The sequence below is a fragment of the Ptiloglossa arizonensis genome, chromosome 12 (assembly GCF_051014685.1).
Source record: "Ptiloglossa arizonensis isolate GNS036 chromosome 12, iyPtiAriz1_principal, whole genome shotgun sequence".
Taxonomy (NCBI): domain Eukaryota; kingdom Metazoa; phylum Arthropoda; class Insecta; order Hymenoptera; family Colletidae; genus Ptiloglossa; species Ptiloglossa arizonensis.
Window position 1 is genome coordinate 9,331,417 of NC_135059.1, and position 17,331 is coordinate 9,348,747.

The 17,331-nt window shown below is 43.1% G+C and overlaps 1 protein-coding gene across 9 annotated transcripts in view; it reads left to right on the plus strand.

Moving 5' to 3' along the window:
* The window catches only part of Gem (transcription factor CP2 like gemini), a 31,844-nt gene that overhangs the window by 4,499 nt on the left and 10,014 nt on the right, over window positions 1–17,331 (plus strand). For 6 of the 9 annotated variants that reach the window (XM_076323861.1, XM_076323859.1, XM_076323860.1 and 3 more), the window contains 7 exons: window positions 942–1,086; window positions 6,992–7,069; window positions 11,523–11,732; window positions 12,364–12,508; window positions 13,203–13,439; window positions 15,472–15,720; window positions 15,789–15,865. In XM_076323861.1, coding sequence (XP_076179976.1) covers window positions 942–1,086; window positions 6,992–7,069; window positions 11,523–11,732; window positions 12,364–12,508; window positions 13,203–13,439; window positions 15,472–15,720; window positions 15,789–15,865 — 1,141 coding nt within the window. The remainder of the gene's footprint in view (window positions 1–941; window positions 1,087–6,991; window positions 7,070–11,522; window positions 11,733–12,363; window positions 12,509–13,202; window positions 13,440–15,471; window positions 15,721–15,788; window positions 15,866–17,331) is intronic. The other 3 variants (XM_076323862.1, XM_076323865.1, XM_076323866.1) reach the window with 2 other exon arrangements.

Below are 17,331 nucleotides of genomic sequence, written 5' to 3' on the forward strand. Positions count from 1 at the left end.
GATTCGTACTGTTTATTGGTGAAACGCGACAGATTCGTACCTCTTACCTGTGAAACACGACAGATTCGTACCGCTTACCGGTGAAACACGACAGATTCGTACCGCTTACCGGTGAAACACGACAGATTCGTACCGCTTACCGGTGAAACACGATAGATTCGTACCGCTTACCAGTGAAACACGACAGATTCGTATGGTTTACCGGTGAAACGCGACAGATTCGTACCGCTTACTGGTGAAACACGAGAAATTCGTACCGCTTACCGGTGAAACACGAGGAATTTGTACCGCTTATCGGTGAAACACGACAGATTTGTAACGCGTATCAGTGAAACGCGACAGATTCGTAACGCTTATCGGTGAAACGCGAGAAATTTGTACCGCTTACCGGTGAAACACGATAGATTCGTACCCCTTATCGGTGAAACACGACAGATTCGTACCCCTTATCGGTGAAACGCGACAGATTCGTAACGCTTACCGGTGAAACGCGACAGATTCGTAACACTTACCGGGTGAAACCCGACAGATTCGTACCGCTTACCGGTGAAACATGACAGATTCGTACCGTTTACCGGTGAAACGCGACGAATTCGTACCGCTTACTGGTGAAACACGACAGATTCGTACTGCTTACTGGTGAAACACGACAGATTCGTACCGCCTACCGGTGAAACGCGACAGATTCATAACGCTTACCGGTGAAACCCGACAGATTCGTAACGCTTACTGGTGAAACCCGACAGATTCGTACCCCTTATGGTGAAACGCAACAGATTCGTACCGCTTACCGGTGAAACGCGAAAAATTCCTACCGCTTACCGGTGAAACGCGACAGATTCGTAACGCTTACCGGTGAAACCCGACAGATTCGTACCGCTTACCGGTGAAACAATGATTCCAAGTGTATCGTGTGTTAACGTCTACTTGTGTGTTCGCAGGATCCGTCGGAAGCAATGGTTCCGGACAAGGTTGGTCGACCCAAGTGGAGGAACTGGCAGAACACCTTGCCGCCGATTTCGATGGTTCTCTGTCGGCACTCGCGGCGTCCGATCTCGCAACGGCCGTCGCCTCTTACAACATGAGGTAAATTGGATTTGTTTGATTACAAGTATCTCGTAACGCGAGATAACGCGATATTTAAGAACGAACTCGAACGAAAAAAGAAACATTAAGAACGAGAAAGAAAAACTAAGAACGAAAAAGAAGAAACACGAGGACTCGAAACGATCGAGGCAACGTAGAGTCTTCTTCTCTTTTCGAAATCCGCCTTAAGGTGGAGCCTGAGACTAACCGTCGAATCGTTCGGACGCCTATCTATTCGAATGTTTTGCGTCTCGATCGAGTATCTGGATATTGGTAGTACTTTGAGTATCGTAGCATGGATTTGAAATTCTTTCTTAAAATGAATTTTCATGTCACATTTTATTCGTAGCGTTGAAATATCGAATTCGAGTCTCGACTCTGTTAGACGCGACAATGAACATTTTCTTCGTGAAAATGTTCCATTCGATCCTCCTTGTCGACTGGCAGTCGATCACGCAGATTTTCACCGTGGTAGCGACGCAGGTTGTCGATAATGTAGATTTCCCCGACCGATTCGTGCGCGCGAGCGAATCGAACATCGATTGAAACGTGTTCGCGCCGTAGTGGGAAGCGAGCGTGTGTCGCGCGTGTCCAGTCAGAAATCCGGTTAGAACCAGACACAGTTGTCGATGTTCGTCGCTCGGATGGCATACACTTTGAAATCACGCCGGGTACGAACGCTTAGACGCTTAGCGAGTGTTCGCGCGTACAGGCACGTGCGTTTCTCTGTCCGGAACCAATTGAGAAATAAGTCTGCAGAATTCCTACGTCCGCCTCTGTTAATTCACTTGTACTTTCGAGTTGCTCTTCCAATTAGCGTACCGGACCAATTTCGCGATTCTGCGACGAGAAGTAAGTCCGAATCCTCGAATCGTTGCACCGCACCTTTGTAGCTCGTTTCGTTGAATCGGCCGGTTCTTCTTATCTATCGTAGATATCGATTCGGTACACTTACCGAAAGAAATTCTCCGCGAATCATCTCCGTGAGTTTCTCGCGATCTCGGTGACACTTATCGTTTCATTTTTCTCGCGTCCATTGCACTCTCGATCGCGCTAACCGATGCCTTCGTTGATAAACCGGCGTAGTAACGTTTAACGAGTTCGTCGTAATCCGTTCCACGACGAGAAACATCGGAATCGAGATTCGCGTCACGGTGGGGTGGGACTAAAGAGCGTCGTTAATGTCTACTAAAAACGGAAACTAAAATACGATTCGCTTGGAGAAAGAACCCTGTGCGACCAGATATGCGCGTGAACTTCGACGCGAGGCAGGAGAGAATCTACCGTCAGGCATCAGCTGGCGGTTAATGCACACGTGGCAGGCGTGTTTCGTCATCGCCGCGGGTAAACGTTCCGCCACCTTTTCGATCGTTCATGAATGAAAAATTTCGCGAAACGCGCGGCCCACGACGGAAATCTATGCGGAACCGATCCGCGGTGCTGTTCCTGAGCGTGGAACCAGTTATTCTTGGCATTTGAGTTCGCTGCGGTGAATCACTTTCCACTTTCTCGGCGTACTTCCTATTTAGAAGCCCCGCGTGAGTCCTCGCGCGCACGTGACGCCGTATCGCCCGGCGAAATTTGAACAGGGGAAGCTCGAAATCTCGTTAACGCGACCGTTCCATGAGTAATCGATACCGCGTCCACGGTTGGAAAAGAAAGAAAAAATATATTTATATATGTATGTGTGTATACATATATATGCGTTTGAACAACGTCGGTGTTTGTTGTTAAATGTTTTCGAGGAAGAGGAATCGTGACTGACCTTCGAGCGCAGAAAGCATGCATCAATATTTGAAAAGTGGGTGAGTGATAGACTTAAAAACATTTTACTTGCGTTTGTGAAATTTGTTCGTCGAACACGGGACACTTTCCACGGGGACCGTATGTTTTGAGAATCGTGCAATAGAACCGGTCGATGAGAAGCGAGTCGAGTTTTCATCGTTGAAGGAAACGCTCGTAACACGTTCCGTCGTGTTTCCCGAGAAATCAAATAGTGCGTCACATCGTCTCTTAGGATTTTTTTTTTTTTTTTTTCTTTTTTTCGCACTACCTTGTCCAATAATGCCTAAACAGGTTCCAAACCGAACCTTGTACTTTGGCCTTGGAGTATTTTCGTGTATTCGAATTTGTAATTTTTTTTTCTTTTTTCCTTTTTGTCTCGCAATTGCGTTCCAAGTCGTCTAATCCGATTCTTTTGACTCGTGGCGTTTTCGTGTAATCAAATTTGTATTATTATTTTTTTTCTTTTTTTTTTTTGACTCTCGTAGTTGCGATCGAAGTCGTCGAATAAAATTAAAAAAAGAAATGAGAAAACGTACTTTCGGACCGATCGAGCAATTTCGAGTATCGATTTTCTTAGAAAAGTACGCCGATGGTAAATTTGTCAACAAGTTCCTGCGGTATTTTTGACAATACCTTATCGCGGTGTTTCGCGGGCGGTTGATATTAAATTCACTGGATTGGCGAACCGGTGCGCTCCGGTTCTGGTTGACCTTAGTGACTCAATTCTTATCATAGTGGTTCTCAAACTGTTCTTCGATTCTTTGTAACGTTTTCGACGATCAAATTGCATCGCAACGCTTGTTACCTATGTTTATCAATATATCGTGTTTCGATACATCGGTGTTCGACCAAATTGCGACCTTGTTCAACGAATGTCGCGTAATTACGTTCGCGACTCGACGATGGAAAACGATAAACAGACACCAAGTGTCTGAGAATATTTATTGTTTTGTCTTTAGATAAAATGGGATTCGTGTAAATCACGGGCAACTTCCTTCCGGTTCGCGCTGGATTTTCCACGACGAAACCGTGCTTCGTCTTTAAATAAACGACTCGTGCATATATTCAACCATTTTTTTTTTTTTTTTTTTTTTTTTCTTTTTTTACGCGCGAGTCTTTAAATCATATCGGTTTCTTGGAACGCGTTTGAAATCTTGAGTCGCTCGTATCTCGTGAACGGAACACGTTAGAAGTATGAAATGTTTGCGTACGTAATGTTTATTTATCCAATTTTTATTCACATCTGCTCAAACGTGTAATACAAATAAATTTGTTCACGTTTTTTTAAATAATTTTATTAAGTTGTCCGGAAAGTCGTTTCGTTTTTTTTTTTTTTTTAGTGAAAATGAAATCCAATTATTTAAGAGTGTATAAACATTTTATTAAATAATATATTCACCATTTTGGAAAACGAAATCAATTTCCGAACAACCCAATAATTTCGAGACTGTATGGAACATAAGGAGCAAATTTTTTCAATTTGCACACTTTCGTTCGAAAGTAGAAATGAAAAATAAAAAATTTTCCACGGTAACGAAGCCGAGAAAATAATATTTCAGAACGAACAAATAAAGACCAATGTACTTTGGTGAGCGAGGGCTTGACTCGAACTGCGTTCGATGCATGACTTGCGATTTCAATTGTGGAAAATAATCAATGGTAATATTTACGTTATTCGAGAGCACAGATACCAGAGCGTGAAAATTGAAAAATTGTTTCCTGTTTTGTTCGTTGTTTCGTTAAATTGTACACGCGTTCTCTGTTCCCTCTCGAATCCGGCATATCGAGGTTCAAAGGTACTCGCCGATTCTCGAAAAGGTGAATTAGAGTTCAACAGCGATAACACCGTAATTTTTTTCGAACGTTATTTTTTCCATTCTTCGCTCGAGACGAGACCGTTATTTCGTATTCAAGCGAAGACGTAACGCAACGAGTAAATATTATTCTCGATCGTTCGTCGGTTACTCGGATCGCGAAAATCTTAATCGAGTAACGTCGATAACGCAAACTGGAATCGATCGGTTATCATCGGTTGGTGCGTTCACCGATCGGGGACCCGAATCGAGTTCTGTAACGTTTCGCGTGTGTAAACACGGCGAACGGTAAACAAAACCGTTAAGATTGCACGTTCGTGTTCACTGGGGAAACAATGCATCGAACTATCGCGCGAGTCTCGTCCTTCCCGTAAAATCGTGCTTCGTTTATCGTGCGCCGAGAATAGTGCGCAGAAAGGAGGAACGTTCCGAAAAGCCCTAGTGATCAATCGGCGCCATATTTGGCGGAGCAGTAGTAAGTAAATCCTAAATATAAAAGGTGGAGTAGTGAACCCTAAGTATAATCCGAAATGTAAAAGGTGGAGTGGTAAACCCTAAGTATGATCCTAAATATAAAAGGTGGAGTAGTAAATCCTAAATATAAAAGGTGGAGTAGTAAACTCTAAGTATAATCCGAAATATAAAAGATGGAGTAGTAAACCCTAAGTATGATCCTAAATATAAAAGGTGGAGTAGTAAATTCTAAATATAAAGGGTGGAGTAATAAATCCTAAAAATAATCCTAAATATAAAAGGTGGAGTATTAAATCCTAAGTAGAATCCTAAATATAAGAGATGGAGTAGTAAATCCTAAATATAATCCTAAATACAAAAGATGGAGTAGTAAATCCTAAAAATAATCCTAAATATAAAAGGTGGAATAGTAAATCCTAAATATAAAAGATGGGGTGGTAAATCTTAAATATAATCCTAAATATAAAAGATAGAGTAGTAAATCCTAAATATAAAAGGTGGAATAGTAAATGCTAAATATAATCCTAAATATAAAAGATGGAGTAGTAAATCCTAAACACAAAAGGTGGAATAGTAAATCCTAAATATAATCCTAAATATAAAAGATGGAGTAGTAAATTCTAAATACAAAATGTGGAATAATAAATCCTAAATATAATCCTAAATATATAAGGTGGAATAGTAAATCCTAAATATAAAAGATGGAGTAGTAAATCCTAAATATAAAGGATGGAATAGTAAATCCTAAATATAATCATAAATATAAAAGATGGAGTAGTAAATCCTAAATATAATCCTAAATACAAAAGGTATAGTAGTAAATCCTAAATATAATCCTAAATACAAAAGGTATAGTAGTAAATCCTAAATGTAAAATATTACTTTGGTATGCTTGATAGTTTTCGGAATAATGAAAAAAAATTCCGCACAATACATTGCATTTCACCAACGCAGGCTCGCGAAAGTATTCGAACGATGACATATTCCTAATTGAAATGGACACAAACCGTACGGTATAGTAAATATTTTGAAAGAAACGTCGCGTATGGGGAATATGCGAGGGAATGGAGTTTATACATGTCATCCACGTGATGTATACGACAGTTTCAAAATATTTATTATACCGTACGGTTTGTGTCCATTTCAATTAGTAACATGTCACCGTTGGAATACTTTCGCTAATGCAACCATCATTCTCTCTACTAGTATCTCGAACTGTTGAACAGCGGACCACACAACAACGATGTAGTCTTCCGTATCTATAGGGTGGTCACGTAAATTTTGTTCACGCGTTAACCAAACTGCCATCTACGAACGAAAAACTGACCCAATTCTAACCGATTCGAAAATGCGAATTTTCATTAGCTAAAATCACACGTTTCAGAGTTACCAACTGTACAATACAACTATACGTCTGTTTATCACGCCAAACTTGGCTCGGAGCCATTAAATCCATTGTTTAGGTAAAAGTAAAACTTTCGCTGAAAATTACGCCGTACCTAACGTCCTCTTAATATCCCGCGATTGGTATTAATTTTGGCGCGCAAAAACTGAAATCAAAATTGCGCTAGTTTTGTACCATTGATATCTCAAAACTGAAAGATCTCCGCCAATAAAAACTTGTACTTTCGGATCGTGCTCGTGAAACACGAATTGCGTAAAATAATCGAAAAATGTTATCTTCGTCGAAAAAGAAATTCAATCTTTTATATTTAGGATCTACCATTCCCGACCTCGCCTTTTTCCAAAATTTTACGCCGGTCACTGAGACTTTTCGGAAGTACGGACTCGAAATCTTTCAAAATTGTAGCGAAAATTTCGTTAAATTGCAGCGAAGCCCTGCTCGCTCTGCCATCGCTGACGGTATTCAAGCAAGAAGCACCATCGCCGGAAAATCAGCAAAATTCCAAGTAAGTTCTTCCAAAATCCTTTTCAACGTTTTAATTTACCCGCTCTCTTGTCCGCTCTGGTTCTTGTTCGCGCGTCGTTCTTGTTCGCGCGTCGTCCTTGTTCACGCGTCGTTCTTGTTCGCGCGTCGCTCGAAGCTTTCACTCAGCCGCGCGTTTCGTAATCGCATCCTTTGTCCACTGCGTGAAACATTACGTAGATGCATACGAAACGCTGTTTTTCCATCGTGCGTCGAGGACACGCTTCTTTTCGACAAACATCGAGCCGCAAATGCATTTCTCAACTACGGTGCGGAAAAACGCGGTTCTTTTCACCTCTCGGGAGCGAGCTCGGCCATGGTCGCGAATTTTTTTTTCTTTTTTTTTTTTTTTTCATTTGTTTTCAAGTTGCTCGACGACACACGGCTTATCGTCGATCACGCTTCTTATCTAACGTCGCCTTACCGTGTAGATTTTCTCGCGCACTTCCCGATTATCCGTTAAGACGAACTTTCGCCGATTCCGAGCGTTAAACAAAGGAAGATTCGCTCGTGGAAAAAGTATCGGACGTTCGATCGGAGATCGTCCAATCATGGAACACCAGTGACGGAACACACGGACGGTGAAGACGTACACTTTGGACTTTATATATCCAGGGATACCAAAATCGATGAAAATCATTGATTTCATTTTGAATTTCATTTTCGAACGAAGTTTATGTTCGTAGAAACGATCGAAGAGAATACATACATACGTTGATTTCTGTGTCATAGGAGTGTAGATATATTTGACATTTGATATATTTTCGTTCGACTGATTGGTAATTATATAATTAAATTTCATTTCTCTTGTTATGGAAACGTTATTGTGGAATTTTTTTGGAAATTTTGTCATTTGTATTCGCTCGTTTAGATTTCATTGTTTGAGAACTAAAAATTCTAAGATTGTTAGAAAAGGACACCGAATTTTGTTCGTTTCTCAGCTTGTACGATTAAATAATCCATCAGTGCGGACGACGGAATATTCGACAAGTATTGTACGATACTGATACTAGAGATTACAGAGCACGAGCAAACGTGGCGATAGCGCTTATTCTACGAGCGATTTCTGTTTGTCTAATTTCGAGTCTCGATGATTAAACGGTATCTGAATTTTTTTTTTTTTTTTCTTTTTTTATTGGACCATCGGTTTGAAACTTTGAACGTATATTTGACGTTCAACTTCGAGCTGTGGAATTTCTTTCGAGCGCAAATAAATCAATTGTGTCGAACGAAAAATTGTGTTCATAATTGGCATGGTTATAATCGTTAGCGACCAACAAAAAAACGAGATTTTTTCACAAAAATTTGAAGTTTCGAGGTAAAACTTCTACGACAAGATATTTGTTTTGCAGAGGGTGTCTGTTTTATCTCGTTACGATGGAATATTTTACAAGCAACCGGTGGTACCGAAAAAATGTTATTTAATACGGAGGAAGGTGGAAAGATTATTTAAACGACACGATACACCCAACGTCTTTAAAGTTTCTTACTTTGCAACAGAGTAGATTTTTGTCATGTTTAACTAGGACACTGTCATGTTAATTTGTTGATAGTACTCTCATAGAAGTATAAAAAGAATATATATAAAAATTCTTATTTTCAATTGGGTTGTTCGGAAAGTCATCTCGTTTTTTTTTTTTTTTAGTGAAAATGAAACACGATTTTTGTAGAGCGTATAAACATTTGATTAAATTATGTACTCTCCATTTTGGAAAATGAAATCACTTTCCGAACAACCCAATACAATTCTCAATGTTGTTATTCGAATATTTCAATACTCGTTAAACTTAACGTTCCTCCTAGGTTGCAAACAATTAAATCGACCGGATTTGTACGCATTATTTCGAATCGAATTTTACAGAAAATATTTCAAAAATCGATTTTCAACAACTTCCCTTCGCTACACGTATATTAATTTTTACAATACGACGTATTGCTTTACTTCGATCCGAATTTTGAAGAAAAATTAATTTTAACACATTTCTCTTGCTGCACGCATATTAATTTTTACAACACGACGCATTATTTTACTTCGACCCAAATTTTGAAAAAGAAATATTTAAAAAAATCAATTTTGAACACCTCTCCTTCTCTACACGCATATCAATTTTTACAACACGACGCACTAGTATACTCCAACCCGAATTTTGAAAAAAAAAAATATTTAAAAAAATCAATTTTGAACACCTTCCCTTCGCTACACGCATATTAATTTTTACAACACGACGCACTAGTATACTTCGACCCGAATTTTGAAGAAAATATTTAAAAAGAAAAACGATTTTTAATTTCACACCTTCTCGTGAAATCCTTCGTTGCACGCGCGACGTTAGAGATAACGATCGCTCAATCTAAGAGATCGTTCGAGGCGCGCGCTATACCGGAAAATTCGCTCACCTCGTACGTAACTATACTTCCCGCGCGACGATCTCAACATCTTTCCTTCATTTTGTTTTTTTCTTTTTTTTTACCGTTCGACCGATTCTTCCACCTATCGTGACGCGATCCGACGTCAATTTCCACACGCGTGTCGTCGCGCGATCGTCCGCGGGGGAAACGCGAAACGTCAGTAGCGATCGATCGGCACACCGATTAACCCGATCGTGGAAAGGAGGCCGGTCTAGGCAGTTGTACCGCGCGGAACCAGAAAACGAAAAGCTGAAGAAGAAACCGTGGAGCGGAATTTCCCGTAGTGGCTCTCCCGCAAAGACTCGGGCCAGATAACCGCGTTATCGCGGCGTTTCTTTGCCGATCTATCGGGCAAATGGCACGCAGGTCAGACCTTTACACTCGCGGGTTTCAACGCGCGCAGTTTCGCGCGATGTCCGTTCGTTCGTCAACGTTTCAATACTAATAACAGCGGAGGATCGTGATCGCGAGCGCGCGGAAAAATCGCGCGAACGATGACGCAATCGAGCGCGTCCGAGATCGACGATCGAGTATCGGGAAACGGAACGCGAGCGAGAGTCGTACGAAAATAGAGCGTCGATTATCCAAGAACAGAGAGAGAGAGAGAAAGAGAGAGTGAGACAAAGAGTAGCATCGATCGTGTATAGTTGCAGTTCCGCGCTCGCTGAGAAACTAGGCACCGATTCGCAGTGAAACAGTCGCGTCGATTTTCTCGAATGGAAAAGTGTCGTACGGTTCGCGTGAAACGACGAACAACAAAGTCGGTTATCCACCCGATCGCACGATCGTGAAAAGCGCGGGAATCGCGTGGCGTGTAACGCCTGTGACGCGGGGGTGGGTGTTTGTTTCATCCGGTATGAATGATAGTCGGGATACGCCGTGGTATTTTTAAGTGTTTTGACAATTGGTTCTATATTTACGCGATCCGGGGCTCGGTACGTTGGCGGGAATCGTTCACGTGCAACTGAGCGGGAAGGTGGACACCGTGTGCCACTCGGGCGATACGCAACGCGCGTCAGGGAGTCACTAGCACGTCCACGTACGCGATGACGGCGTATAATGAGACTTTACACGGGGGAAGGAAATGGATTACGCCGGGAGCACCGTACCCCGAAAGACGCGCGAGCAATGGTTAAATTGTACACGTAGAAATTGCCGCCAATTAGGAACGCAACGTTACCACGTGCGACCTACGCGCGACAACACGACCCCGCGTTGAACCGTTCCGTCTAATCGGTGGAAACTTCCCTGGGATCTCGTGACTGTACGGAATCGACCACCGTCACGGACGATATCGGTACTTCTCGCGTGGAACGTGATTTCCACCGTGGAAAAGTTTCTTTCCCCCGATGTGTGACCGCGTTAACGTCGCGATGAGAACTCCATCGGATGTAATCGTCCCGTCATCGGTGTTATTTCATTTCTAGTGAGTGGAAATTACTCTGGACTATATTCGTACACAGTCATCGTGCGACTATCATGATTTTCAGAGAGGAAAAGTTAATTTTCCCTTTCGTGTGACCGCGTTAACGTCGCGATGAGAACTCTATCGGACGTAATCGTCCCACCATCGGTGTTATTTCATTTTTAGCGAGTGGAAATTACTCTAGACTATATTCATACATAACTGTCATAATTTTCAGAAGGGAAAAGTTAATTTTCCCCTTCTTGTGACTTCGTTAACGTCGCGATGAGAACTCCATCGGACGTAATCGTCCCGCCATCGATGTTTTTCAATGTTCATCGAGTGGAAATTACTCTCAATCATATCCGTGCACGCTAGTCCGCGCGACAAACGCGATTTCCACGTCGGAAAAGTTTATTTCCCCCTTGGTGTGATCGCGTTAATTCCCTCCGAGTTAACTGTCCCGTTATCGGTGTTCTTTGATTCGAACCGAGTGGAAATTATTCCCAATCGTATCCGTGCGCTCTAATCGCGCGTGTTTCGAACGATTACGTTTCACCGTGATCGTTCCACGTGTACCGCATAGCATTAATATTCTTTCCTCGTTCGATGTCTGCTTCAGCTTGAACCATGTGTCGCACAGAACGATCAATTCGGTGCCAGCGAACAACGCGAACGGCACCGTCGAGGCTGACAGCAACAATAACGGGCAAACGACGGCCAGTCTTCACCAGTTGCTCTACTCGTCCAACGAGGAGTATCCTCCGACCTCCTCCTCCGGGAACCACGTGTCCTCCTCTCAACAAGGGAACGAACTCAACGAGGATTGCCGGTACGTGGATGTCCAGTCTCTCGAAAATTCCTCGCGAGACATCCAAGTTCAAAGAAGACGATACTGAGAAGTGTGTTCTGACTTTAACCCTTCACGGTCGTATGTCTGCTTTCAGCCAACACAGCAAGGAACCGTACTAATCGTATACTTTATTCAATTGTGTATCATTAGTTTACATTTTCTCCGAATCCAATACGGTGCTCCTATCAGAGATAACGGAATTCAGTAAAGAGGAAAGGCTCGATGATTTTATCCTTAATGGAAAAGTGGATATATCGCGGCACTGTGAAGATGTAGAAAGTGAAGATTGTTCAGTACGTTCGAAGATTGAGAGCGGAAGACACCGAACTAATTATTTTTGCGATACACGTATCTTTCGAAAGATACCATACGACGGAGAATTGTAAAATATCATTTTTACGTAAAGACATTACGTTGAAACACATCGTTGTACGAACGTGTATCTAAAGTTCAGAAAAGAATCGATGAATCTTGTTTGTCCTCAATCTTAAATGTAAGGTATCACTGCTTTCTCAAGGGGAATGAATTCCGACCGTGTCCAAATTCAATACGACCGTAAAGGGTTAATTGTGAACGAATCGTTGAATATTTCTTCTTTGTGTTCCCCCAGTTTCCAGTACGTTCTTGCCGCGGCCACGAGCATCGCGACGAAAGTGAACGAGGAGACGCTCACCTACCTGAACCAGGGACAATCGTACGAGATCAAGCTGAAGAAACTCGGCGACCTGTCCACGTATCGCGGGAAAATTCTCAAGGTACGTTGGCCGCTACCAACCTGCCCACGAGAATACGTCAGGACGCTGTCTATATGTTTGGGTAGCGACATCTTAAAAAACGTGCTGGTTTCACACGACGGAATCAAGCGAGCTCATGCTGGTCGTAGTGTGTGATCGTTTCGTAAATAACCAACGTTCCTTTCGGGCGAAAGGAACGGTGCCGTAACACGGGGACCGAAATTCAACTCGGAACTCGAGACAATGTCAAACTGTGTTGAAACGAAGGACGAGCGTGTTCTCGAGCGTCAGAAATTGTCTGAAAGACGCGGTATTGCCGTTTCAACGTTCGAAGGTGCGCGAAACGTTCGTCGAAACCGTGGAATATCAATTTTGCTGAATTACGTCCGCGCGAATTGTACGTAGCGATGGATGAACAAACGTTGTCACCGTTTCAAACGACTCAACGATTGCAGATCGTTGCCGCGTGTTTCTCGTACCGGTCAGCGGGTACACGGTCGTACAGTTTTCGAAAGGTGTTTCGAGCCACCGTTGCACCGATTATCGTTGAGGTGAATCGTCAGAGAGACGTGTCCCAATTGTTTACCGTATCGTTTGGGGGTCGTTCGGGCCTCGTACGTTTCGCTTAATGTGTACCAAGTTCGGCGTGAGCTCATAGGTCCTCGACGTTCGAAAGATGTGAGACGACCCAAACGGTGCTACAACGTCTCTGAAGGGACATCCGACCTTTTTGTTTCAGTCAACGATACGCATATGCTTCCACGAGAGGCGACTTCAGTACACGGAACGAGAACAGATGCTCGCTTGGCAACGCACAAGACCCGGTGAAAGATTGCTGGAGGTTGATGTTCCCCTCAGTTATGGGATGGCGGACGTATGTCAACCGTCTCCGTCCAATAATAGCGTGGAATTCATGTGGGACCCCACCAAGGAAGTTGGCGTTTACATAAAGGTACGGAGAATCGAACAACAATCATCGTTGACGCTCGAGTTATATTGTAAAGCGCCTTAATCGCGTTGTACGCCGATTATCTACCGTGGGGGCCATTTTTGACGATCGAGTGCGCTGAGAAGAGTTTTTTAGAATTTTCATTCGATCGTTCTTAATTCTTCGCTAGCAATTTCTCGTGGACGCTCGAGTTACGTTGTACGCCGATTATTTACTGTGGGGGCCATTTTTGACGATCGAGTGCGCTGGGAAGAGTTTTTCAGAATTTTCATTCGATTGTTCTTAATTCTTCGCTAGACATTTCTCGTTGACGTTCGAGTTACTTTGTAACGCGCTTTAAACGCGTTGTACGCCGATTATTTACCGTGGGGGCCATTTTTGACGATCGAGTGCGCTGAGAAGAGTTTTTTAGAATTTTCATTCGATCGTTCTTAATTCTTCGCTAGCAATTTCTCGTGGACGCTCGAGTTACGTTGTACGCCGATTATTTACTGTGGGGGCCATTTTTGACGATTAGCTACGCTGGAAAGAGTTTTTCAGAATTTTCATTCGATCGTTCTTAATTCTTCGCTAGCAATTTCTCGTCGACGCTCGAGTTACAATATTGTAAAGTGCCTTAATCGCGTTGTACGTCGATTATCTATCGTGGGGGCCATTTTTGACGATCGAGTGCCGTGGGAAAAGTTTCTTAGAATTTTCATTCGATCGTTCTTAATTCTCCGCCAAAAATCGCTCCAATTATCGTCACACGGTAAATTTTCATTCGATCGTGTTTAATTTCTTGCTGTAAACACACTTCGACGATACGTTACCATCGAAGGACATTGTCTCGTATATACGTGCCTTGAGTACTCGCGAATACAGTTTTTCAGCGAAAGTATGTACTGTTTTCATTTGGCATGCGAGGACGTGTGACAACTTGTTATCGTCTCGGGGATTGCTCGAAACATTTTAACGAATATTTAAATAAAATGCAATTGGAACTCGATGGGTCATCCGTGTAGCGTTTATTTTCCAAGGTCTATTCCATAGACAAATGACAACACAGATGGGAAATTTGACCGAAGACATACGAAAAACTTATCGGTACTAGTATTAACTTAAACTTGTGTAATTTTCGCGACAGAAGTCTCACCGGTGTAAAATTTCAGAACAAAACTAAGCGTGTCCTTTGTAACGAATTCTCCTGTCATTCGTCAGTGAAAGATTCGAGCAGCGTTCGAATCCTGAGTTGTTAAAGTTAAAGGTAGTTAGACGGGTTGGTGAGGGTCGCCATGATCGCGTAATAGAAGGTTTAATGAATTTTCATTAAATTTTTATTTCGGGCAGAATAACAACATGCCGAAAGATTGACGTCAAAATGCAGACTGCTTTATTCGATCGTTTCGCGGGTTTATATACAGGCTGTTATCTTATTGGAATGTTTGAAGTGCTTTGAGAGAGCCAAGCCAAAGAGCTTCGCATGGTCAAATTTTGAATAGTTTTCATTGGAGGGACTTTCTCGGAGTTTATATCGGGTTACGTCACACCTTCCATACCATCGATCGAGTCTCATCGATCTTCCGAATAATTCGGTAGATGCAAAATTCAGTAAACTTCGATCAAATATCGTTTACCGAAATTGAAATCTCCTATTTCATGGAAAACGATATCGCGCAATCAATATTAACAGAAACGATTTTTGCTCGAGTAATATATATTACTATGTAAATAGTAAGTTTTTTTTTTTTTTTTTTAATTCCAAAAAGAAAATCTTACGAACCGTACTCGATCGAGATTCGAATCTGCCTAAAAGAATATACGTTCGTACACACGTGCCTTTTTAAAATCGATTCTAATCTAGCCCCTATCGATGTTATCTTTGGATTCGGTTTACTATAAGGATTGTAAACGTGACGCAATGCGGCACGGTGCGAAACAAGCAGATCTTCCCGATCGTTTAACGACGCGTTGACTCACGCGATACGTCCACCGGTTATATTTTAAAGGAAACGGCGCGTTACGATAATAAAGCGCACGATTACGCGGACTTCAGGTGAACTGTATCAGCACCGAATTCACACCGAAGAAGCACGGCGGAGAAAAAGGGGTACCGTTTCGAATCCAAGTGGAGACACGGCTACCGGGTGGCCCCCGCTTGCACGCCGGTTCTTGCCAGGTGAAGGTCTTCAAGTTGAAGGGAGCCGATCGTAAACACAAACAAGATCGGGACAAAATTTTGAAACGACCGCCCCACGAGCAGGACAAATACCAGCCAAGCTACGATTGCACGGTTCTCTCCGACGTAAGTAACCGATCCATCGCAGTATTCCCGCGGAAAGACGAAACGACGTTTTCTTGTTCTGGTTGCAGATTCCTCTAGAGTCTTTATCGTCGTCGAATCTGATAGCGCAGAACGGAGGGAGCCCTTACGCTTCAACGGAGGCAATGTAAGTACGAATCCAATCACCGTCTGGCATCTCGATCCGTGTCCGCGCGAAGATCGCGATCTTAAACTTTGCTCGGTTTACGGCGTCCGTTATCACCGTATATTGACGCCGGTATTTATCGGCGATACCACAAATTTTTAAGTCTTGACTCTTACGCAAGCACGTCTGCGATATTGGATCGATCTTGGTTGAATTTTTAACAATCAATGGGCGTTCCGCGATACGATAAATTTATTGCCCTCCATTGTCTCGGTACTTGGACGGACGTGTTGCGCGCGAAATTCGTTGGCACGAACCGCTGCGAAATATCACGCTGGCAATAATTATTATTCGTTCCGCGACACATCAGGTTGTATAACAAATTTTCCTTTGCCACGGAAACTTTAACTGGTCCGTACCGGATATCGCAAGTTCCCGTCGTTCGTCTAAACAAACAGCAATCTATATCAGCAGCCGATGTGCGCTTCGCGTGGGAACCGAACGAAACGCAAAGCCAAATGTTCGATGAAGAATCATCGAACGTTCTCTTTTTCGAAAGACCGGGATCGTTCAAAACGATCGAACGACCGTTTCTCGGTTGATAAAAGTATTCTTAGAATCGCGACTTCGAATCGATCCACCCGGTATATTCTTCACGCCGATCGATAATTCTGAATAATCATAAATATCGAACACAACACGGTATTCGCGTTTTTCTAGCGACGCGATGGTACGAATAGACACTGTTACAAACAAGGAACAAAGAAGCTCCGCGTCCTTCGCGATGTTGCGCAAAAGGAGTTTCGCGCTCGCTTCGAATGGTAAAATAAATATCGAATCATCGCGATAAAAAAGATCAACAGACTCTCGAACACCTGTAGCAAGTTCCGAAGAAGCGTAAGATCGAGACGGAGTTTCTCTCCGTTGATTAAAATCGTACGGTAATGCCGCCGAAAGAATAAATTCGTTTCGAAGTGCTTCCGAGCCGTGATTGCACGATGCGCAACGTGCTGCGCAGAACACTCTCCGCCCGCCTCTTCGATGCGCAATGGCCTTCTGCGCTGCGTGTTGCACACGCAGGAACGTCAGTTCCTTATCGAGATCTAGGACATACGTATTAACTGTGGAGAACACAGGGCGACGCAACATCGGGATCTCGCACGCTCTCTGCGATCCAGAGAAAACGCGATCAGAAAAGTCTCTGGTACGCTCGAAGGGTTGTTCGATAATCTTTTCGAATTGCCCTAACCTCGAAGGATTGCTCGAACCTGAAAATGGCAGCAGACTGGGCGAAACATCGTCCGCGCGCTAACTCAAGAGAAAAACATTTGTCCGAGAGAAAAGGTCACCGGTATACGATGCACCGAGCGAACAAAGCTGAAATGTAATGCAACGTTGCCGTCGGTCTCTCCCCGCGAGACGGAGTCGTCGTAGAAGGGGAATCACTGATGAATCGAGTGGGGGAGGTGGAAGCGGTTCGCGAAGTG